Source organism: Trachurus japonicus, chromosome 9 (assembly GCF_045865225.1).
Source record: "Trachurus japonicus isolate A0001 chromosome 9, Traja_1.0".
Classification (NCBI taxonomy): domain Eukaryota; kingdom Metazoa; phylum Chordata; class Actinopteri; order Carangiformes; family Carangidae; genus Trachurus; species Trachurus japonicus.
Genome location: NC_140915.1, coordinates 6,586,939 through 6,596,211, shown reverse-complemented (window position 1 = coordinate 6,596,211; position 9,273 = coordinate 6,586,939). Strand labels below are relative to the sequence as shown.

Below are 9,273 nucleotides of genomic sequence, written 5' to 3'. Positions count from 1 at the left end.
AGTTGCATGTACCCCATGCACACCGTTTGACCATTTAAAACTTAAAATGTCAAGAAAAAAGATATAAAAACAAATGAAAACTGACCAACTGCAATGCATTTCAATGGACGTGGAAGCAGAGAATGTCCGAGTGTATGGGCGAGCTATGCGCACTGTGATTGGCTCATCGCGTTTGGGGGCGTGGCTTAGCCATAGGTCAATTGGCAAACAGTCAGCCCTCAGTCGGTCTTCAGTCGGGGTTAATCCACCTCGATGGACTCGCTGCTCTCGTTCACTGGTTTACACTCGTTGGGAAGTCGCTGGTGGCGGCTGAGCTGAGTCGCCTGTGTGAAGCTGCGGTCGCAACGCTCGCACCTGACACACACACAGAGACACACACAGAGACACACACACACACACACACACACACACACACACACACAAAGAGACAAGAAGACAGACAGGAGACAGTGATTAGTTTTAGAGTTTGCATGTGGAGAAGGTCAGAAGAAAAAACACAACATCACATTATAAAAGAGACAGAACCACACACACACACACACAGACACACACACACACACACACACACACACACACACACACACACACACACACACACACACACACACACACACATACACACACACACAGACACACACAAACACAGAGACACACCGCTGCCTGTTAACTCTAATATCCAGTGACAGTATAAAGTGTGTGTGAGGCCCAGCGGAGCAGAGAGCTGTAATTGTTGCCCTGATCTTCACAACCTGACCGACAAATTACACACACAAGCATGCACACACACACACACACACACACACACACACACATACACACACACACACAAGCACACACACACACACACACAGAGTCGACCTGTCAATAATCTATCTAGTGGGCTGGGTCGGGTATTCCCCTCTCTCTCTCCACACACACACTGATAAGGCAGCGTCACTGTCACTTCCAATAGAAAGAGAGGAGAGAGGGGGCTTTTAGTCTGGGTGGGGGTAGGGGCGGTGGTGGGGGGGTGAAGGGGCAGTTAAATGTATATAAATGTGTGTGCGTGTGTGTGTGTGTCTGTGTGTGTGTATGTGTGTGTGTGTCTTCAAAGAGAAAGCTGTGTTGAGGTATTGGACTCAACAGCCCTGAAACAAGACTAACATGCTGTTAGATAGATAGGAGGAGGGGGATGTGTGGGGTGTGTGTGTGTGTGTGTGTGTGTCTGTGTGTGTGTGTGTGTGTGTGTGTGTGTGGGTGGGTGGGTGGGTCGGGGGGTAGTTGGTTAGATAAAACAGCACAGACACATTTTTCAGTATTGAAGCTCGACAACAGACCCAACCACAGACACAGAGGCTGTAAACAGGACGACGTTAAGTCTGTAGTTGTTCATATGTGTCATTTTTTTTACAGTGTTGTGGATTTTAACATTAAAGGGACATTGTGTAACTTCTCCTGTTATCTATTCACGAAAATCGATTATTTGGTTCAAAAGTCTGTTTTTCATTAATCAGTAATCCCCCCCATCAACAAAGTGAAGTGTTCCTTTCAGCTCTGAATGAGCCGTTCATATCATTCATATCTCCATGGAGCGGGTAAGCTCGGTGCTGGCTGCCATGTGGTGTCTCCATGTTTTTACGTTCAGTGGCAGCGTGACGGTAGGAAACCACGGAAACTCAGCGGAGACACCGGAGCTGTCGGCTCAGGTCGAGGTGGCGAGGAATTACACTGATGCTGCATTCACCTGCAGTCGGGCAGACGGCCGTCGCTAACAAACCAGATGTCATTTTAGTCACAGAAGTCCAGAGAAAGCCGGTAAAACAATACCACATCGCCATGACAACATATTGTCACGTGTATTGTTTTGCCTCGTGCTGACGGACCACTTGTTTACATAGAGGCTTGTTTATGCCGTTACGTGCAGCGGCTGTCGTCCAGCTGCTGTCTGCCCAATTTCATGTGAATGCAGCATGAATATTACGATTTAGTTGCTTGCAATCTACAACCGCACCACTAGATGGGAGGAATTCCTACACAATGTCCCTTTAAACTGGTTCCATTTAGCTGAATTAATGTCCGATACTTTCTTTCTGTTGTCATATCTTCATCCCTGTCTCAGTTTTACTCTTTACGGCCGATGACGGTTTTGTTTGGTGAAACTGAACAGATGTTGATCCACAGAGAATCAGCTGATCACAGTGAGTTCAAACAGAAGCAGCTGAGAAACGTCATTAAAAGCACAGAGAGACAGATGTTTGGAGGCTCCTCTGGACACATCTGGATCTAGTTTTTACTGTTGGACTATATCATGCTATTTGTCATTAAACACAGTCACACAGCATCTTCTAATAAACACACATGTATCTTTAGATGTGTGTGTGACCCGTGAACAGCAGGTTTCACTCACTGTGGTTCTTCTTCCACTTGAGTCTTTCTCATTTAGTAAATTTTCCTCCAGTGCGACAAAAACAAGCAGACGTCTGTGAAAAAAAAAAGAGAAATCCACTGAACCACGACATCAAAGCTCCTCGGTCTCAGAGACGTGAGGACGACGAGTCTCCAGCAGAACAAAGACGCTGCTCATCGACCGGCCGTCGCCATCACCGGGGAAAAACAACGTTGAGCTGTTTGTCCTGAACGCATCACAGAAGCAGCAGCTACACTGAGACGATGCGTTCAGGATCCAAAACGGACCAAACAACACGACCAGACGCAAAAACATTTAATGGGTCGGACTAGGGAATGTTCGATTTTGCCCAAAAATAAAATCTCGATTTTCTTCTCTGAAAAATCGATTTCCGATTATGATTTTTTTTTGTTAAATGACAAACTATTTTGTGTGCTGTTTGTGTCTTTTTAAATGGACCTAGAGTCTAATTTAATATTTTAAAAAATCTATCTATCTATCTATCTATCTATCTATCTATCTATCTATCTATCTATCTATCTATCTATCTATCTATCTATCTATCTATCTATCCATCCTTCCTCACTGGCCTTAGCAAAATGCCAACATGCTTGTTTACAGTGTGTGGGGAGAGCGTGATGGGAGGAAGGAGGCGGCAGTCATTACGGAAATTCAAAAAATCGATTTTTACGATTCCAAATAATCGCAATTACAATTTTAAATCGATTAATCAAACAGCCCTAGGTCGGACCACGGAGTTCCTTTTTATTGGTCGTGTTCGGGACAAGAATTAATGTCCATGACTCCGGCTGCATCGGGTCCGAGCTTCAACACCCGCGAGTCGGGTTTTAATTTAACTGCAGTAGGACTGAAGCAGCTTAGAAAGGGCTCAAACAGGCGATCGTGGTCGTGGGCTTTGAGAGGTTTGGTTCATTCATGACAACTTGCAGGAAATAGAAACAGACTTTTCGGCTTTTATTTGAGAATTCACGGTGAACTAATCTTGTTGTAGATGTAGAAAATAAACTCGCTCTCTCTTTATTTTAGAGACATAAGGACCTGTTGTTATAAGATACAGTTTAATAATAAACACAGAGGGAGAACTGTACAGTACAGACTAGGGATGTCACGATTATAAATTTTCTTGGTACGATTATTGTCAGAGAAATAATCACGGTGTTACGATTATCACGATTTTAGGCACTAATTAATTTCACAACACTATGAATGTGTAAAATCAAATATAGTCAAAATATTATTACATTACTCATTGTTTACACAAAATATTTCAAGTATCTATTAATATATGTCCAATTCTTAATCCCCAGGGGAAATTTTTTGAAATATTCAGGTCATAAATTGTTATCTATACCAAATGTTTGCGTTTATTTTAATAGTTTTTTGTTTTGTTTTGCTTTTTTTAAATTAAAAATTACACGCTAACATTTTAAAACCGTGGTCAAAATGTAATGTCTGTTAAAGAGGAACTAAGCAGGATTTCTCCCGTGGCTATGCTACATTTTTACCTTAATTAAAAAGCTCCGGAGTAATTGTGATAGTTAACTACATGACTTGTGACTGGTTACGAGTGAGAACCCTAACCCTAACCCCCTAACCCTCTCACGGCTGAAAACCAACCTTGCAACATCAGTGTAGTTACTACAGCTCTCGTCTCGTCGTTGTAAACAAATGCACATGGACGAGAGGAACGTAACCAAAACAGTGGAACAGTGAGCGCACTTGCATAGTTTCCATTTAATGTGAACAGTTCATCAAGTGGAAGATGAAACGATCTCCAAAAGGCATAAAGTTACAGACAACACAACTACAACTATATATATATACACATTTATTTAGTTGTACTTTGTATATATCTTTATTCTATTCTTTTATATAGTATATGTGTATTTAGAGTATATGCATATTTCCTTTTTGTATATAGTATATGCGTATCTTTTGCACTAGTATATTTTAATTCATTCTTTTTTATTTTATATTATTTAAATTCTTAATTCTCTAAATTCTTATTTTATTCTATTTTTTGTACTTTTATGATACCAAGAGAAGCTCCTCGTGCTGTAAACTGACCTTTACTGCTCTTGGCAATAAAACAGTTCTGATTCTGATTCTGATTCTGATTCTGATTCTGATTTACATGTTCAAATTGCCAGAAAAGGAAAGTTTCTGTGATAGTTTCCAGTGTAAATAGTAAATATCTTGTCTGATACCTTGGTCAAAGTTCTCTGAGAGCTCAAGTCTCCTGGGTTTCCCGTTCTTTTGCAGGCTGCTGCTTTGTTTCCCCTTTTTCACTCTGAAACTGTAGAAAACTAAAATTATACACTGATAAAAGAGTGTTTCATGTTTAACTTTATGTCTTTTGGAGATTGTTTCACTTTCTACTTGATGAACTGTTCACGTCAACAGACATTTTAAACCAGCGGTGCCCAATCTTTTGCATGATGATGACGCTGCTTGACTTTACAGATAAAATGTGACTGGACTTGAATGAGTGAAGATAAAAAGTTGAATTGTTCCTTAAAGACGAGAAGAGAAGAGTTGAGTTAAAGCTCAGAGATGAAACGCAGAGGAGCAGCCTCCCTCTCCATCAGCGCTCTGTGTTGTCGTCGCCGTGGTGACAGTCCAGTCCGGGAGCGTAGCGGAGCTGAAAAGCTGCCGACCCCACAGAATCTCCTCCTCGGCCGGGAGGAAAATAAAGTTGAGCGTTTTCCTCCTGACAAAGTGACAGTGGCAGCTTTAATCTATCCGCCGCGCCGTCCGAAAGGAGATAACTCCCCGAGCCATCGATCTGCTAAAGATTTCTGACGCCCGTCCATGATTGTCTTTGTCCCGCTCCGCCTCCGCCGAGACTCTGAAGTGCTGATGAAAAGCTTCGAGCTCTTCCTCCGATTGCTTATTAAGAACGCTGATTTGCTTTAACCTCCTCCTTTTCTCTCCTTCACTTTTTACACCGTGATCTCTTGTTCCTCCTCCTCCCTCCTTCTTTCGCCCTTTTCGCTCGGCTCATCGACGACCCGTTCCCGTTCCTCTGATTGCTTTTAATTCGAGAGCGTTAATTTGTTTCACGCCGCTCAAAACCCCTGATTCTGCTTCTTTCTTCACTTTTCTTTTCTGTCTCTTCCCCTCTTTCCTTTGTCCCGGACGGCGACCTCTCCGTCCACCGGGGAGCGTCCTCATTGTCCTGCGGCGCTGACGAGTTGACAGCAGCAGCAGCGGCGCTAATTGCTCTGTGGCTCGTCCTCTAATTATTTCAGTTGAGTGAAATGGGATGGAAATGAGCGTTAGGGTGGGGACTCTTGTGTTTACACTCAGGAACCTGCAGAGACTTTTCCTCTACATGCGGACACACGAGGCAGAAATACAAGTCCAAGAGGGAAACGTGTTTGTCTTGTTTTTGAGGAGCGGAGCCAGAGTCCCACCCGGCAGAATGAAAACATGTTTCAATTCCCACAGACTCTCATTTATTTTCATTTCTAACATGAAGAAATTCCCACTGTTACACACTCAGTTTGTGCTTTTCTTCATACGACACAATAATAAGGAGGAGGAGGTCACATGGCCAGACTCTCTAAAGTCTGGTGGACATGAACCATGTGGACGGGTCTTTAATAGGGCTGGGCCAAAAGATCGATTTTTATATTAATCGCAATTTTTTTCTGGCGATTTTTTTATTCTTTTTTGGGACGACCAATCTTTATTGTACGATCATGTTTTCTGTGCCATTACACTAGACAAAGTCAAACCGGCCTGTTGTGTTCGTTTGTTCACAGATACTGTATCTATGTGAACAAACGAACACAACAGACAAACTGATGTGTTGTGTGTATTGTTTTTTGTAAATATGACTTATGATGTATTGTCAAGTGTTTGGTTCAACCTGCTCTTGTTTAAGGACAGAAAATCACAATAATTGAAATATAAAATCGCAATAGTACTTGGTAAAATTGAATCGCAATACTTGTTTAATCAGAATCGCAATTTAAATCGACTCGGGACCCAAAAATCGTTAGAGAATCGAATCTGCACAAAAGCATATCGGCCCAGCCCTAGTCTTTAATGTGTTTTATTTACAATAAGATTAACGACCGTTCACTTTTTATATATTTTATAAACTAACTCAACATCTCATCGTTTGACAGATTTAAGACGTTAAACTTTAAAAGTTTCTCCTCAGTGGATGTGAGGGTCTGAGGACAGAGGATGTTGTTATGATGCTGTGTAAAGCCTTTTGAGACAAACTGTTGGTAAAAACAGGCTATACAAATAAAATTGCCTTGCCTAAACTCATATGATGTTGTTCTGGCTGCTTCACCTTTGAATAAACTTTATTTGTGCCACTGTTTAGTTTAGTTTAGTTTATTTCTGTCTTGACATGGCAGCTCATCGTACAATAGAAATTACAGCTCAAGGTCTAAGAAAATACACAAATCAAAGTAAACAGATGTAAGTAAATAAAGAAAGTGAACAATAGACATTTAGACCGAGAAGGTGTAGCTGAAGCTTATTTTGCCTACCTTATTATAAACCAGGTTATATTAAAAACTATGCAATCTACTGTTCCCTTTTATCAGCAAATAAACAGAGTCAAAAAAAGAAGAAAAAAGAAGAAATGTTGACCCTGTGTGTGTGTGTGTGTGTGTGTGTGTGTGTGTGTCTCATTGAACCAACCATCAACGCTGATCCTTATTTATAATTATGAGCGTCTCCCGGTCACTTTGTGTCGATAGGTTCAGTAAACGCCTCGCACATTAAAAGGAATCCATGTGACCTTTGACCTTGTGATCAGCTCTATGGATCACTGAGCTTCATGCTGATCTGGACACCACTGCATCAGTGTCTGGGAAAATCAACCAGCCTCTTTATTCATTCACTAGTTTTCACATGAAATCTTCTTCATTTAAAGTTCATGTTATTTCATTAATTCATATTATATAATAATCAATAAGTCACACACAGATTTTAGATTTCTTGCCTGACATGATATTAATAGTTAACTGTCTAACAATCGTGATATTGTAGGGGCCTGCTGTGTAAAAAAAAGAAAGAAAAGAAACTGACAGTGAGTGCGTGTCAGGATTTCCTGTACCTGGCCCTTCAAATTAAAAGCCTTTTGGCCTTTCATACACAGTTCAGTCATATAGATTGACGTCATTTTGACAAGACACGGCTCCAATGGTTGTTTTTTTCTTTTTTCTGCGACCTATCAACCAATTACTGGTAAAGTTAGGTTGACTAATGACTTCTTGGTTGACTAATGCTTGGTCGGCTATTTGTGCGGCAGCCACTGACAGAACTGAAAGTGGTGCAGCTTTTTATCCAATCAGATGTTTTCCGTCTTAATCTCTGTAAATAAGAGGATGTGGTTTTCTTCATGTGACCTGCTCACAGATCATAAAATAATATGTTGTTAATAAACACAAACTGGTAGTTTCTAGTGTTGAGTCTTTTTAATTAATTAGCAGGATGTTAGCTGCGTGTTAGCTTCACGTTAGCTGCGTCAAAGACGGTTTAGAAACCAAGACGCTTCACTACAAGTCAGTTTCCTCTATCTATGTCCAGTGGGTTTCTCCATAACTCCGCTCCCTTTAGGAGACCGGCAGACCGTGACTCCGCCCCTTTTAGGAGACCGGCAGACCGTGACTCCGCCCACTTTAGGAGATTGGTGGACTGTGACTCTGCCCCTTTAGGAGACCGGCAGACCGTGACTCCGCCCCTTTTAGGAGACTGGCAGACTGTGACTCCGCCCACTTTATGAGACCGGCAGACCGTGACTCCGCCCACTTTAGGAGACCAGCAGACCGTGACTCCGCCCACTTTAGGAGACCGGCAGACTGTGACTCCGCCCCCTTTAGGAGACCGGTAGACCATGACTCCGCCCCCTTTAGGAGACCAGCAGCAGCAGCAGGCCTTGAGTCTATTGACTCCAATGGGAGAAGTGAACGTGAGCTCAGATTATGGTTGATTCTTTCTCTCCAGAACTTTAGTAAGTATCGGACTCATTTTTCAAGTCACGTCTTTTCTAAACATTTTGACACGAAAATGGACGAATTTCAGACAAATCAGGAGAAAATGAACTTTGTTCCAGACCTGTGTCTGTCTCGACATTACAACAAGCGTTTGCGAACGCCCGCGCTAACAAATGTTCGTAATGCAAAATATGACTGTTAGCTGTGTAAATATTGAAAATATGAAGAGCTAACTTCAATCCACCAACAACTTTTATAAATCCACACACACGTTCACAACACGAGGTGGGGGGACGGGTGACCACGCCCACTTTAGGAAACAGGAAGTGTATAACATCATATTGTATAGTAGAGGATCTTTGGGTACGTGTTATTAAAATAAAGGATGTTATCTATGTGTCCTGTCTGAGCGACGGCGGCCCCTCGCTGGGGGGTCGGGGGGGGGTCAGACAGGTGGGTGGGGTGGTTGGTGGGTGGGGGGGGTACTCACTGTTACTTACTTGAACGGCTTCTCTCCCGTGTGCGTGCGGATGTGGTTGTTGAGCGTCGTGGCGCCGGCGAACGCCCGGCCGCAGTATCCGCACTTGAAGGGCCGGTCGCTGGAGTGAGTCACCACGTGGTTCCTCAACTCTGACGGCTGAGAGAAGGACTGGGAGCAGTGGCCACACTGGTACGGCCTGAGGGACAGACAGGTGAGACAGACAGGGACAGACAGGTGAGACGAGGTGAGACGGACAGGTGAGTTCCTGTACACGACACAGTTGCAGACGACGGCTCCAAGCCTCTTACAGTTGTTCTCAGTTGCTAAAACAACTAAAACCCACTTTTTGAACCAAATTCTCAGTTGGTAAAACTCTTTTTTATTTTGGATCAACCCTTAAAGGGATAGTTCAACATTTTGGC

General features: G+C 42.7%; 1 protein-coding gene across 1 annotated transcript in view; it reads right to left on the bottom strand.

Moving 5' to 3' along the window:
- Positions 1 to 202: 202 nt before the first annotated feature.
- Positions 203 to 9,273, bottom strand: part of prdm6 (PR domain containing 6) — a 130,701-nt gene continuing 121,630 nt past the window's right edge. Inside the window, exons 8-9 of the mRNA XM_085785795.1 lie at positions 8,871 to 9,047; positions 203 to 354 (exon numbers count right to left, since the gene is read on the bottom strand). Of these exons, the coding sequence (XP_085641921.1) occupies positions 240 to 354; positions 8,871 to 9,047 (292 nt within the window). The 3' untranslated portion in view covers positions 203 to 239. The remainder of the gene's footprint in view (positions 355 to 8,870; positions 9,048 to 9,273) is intronic.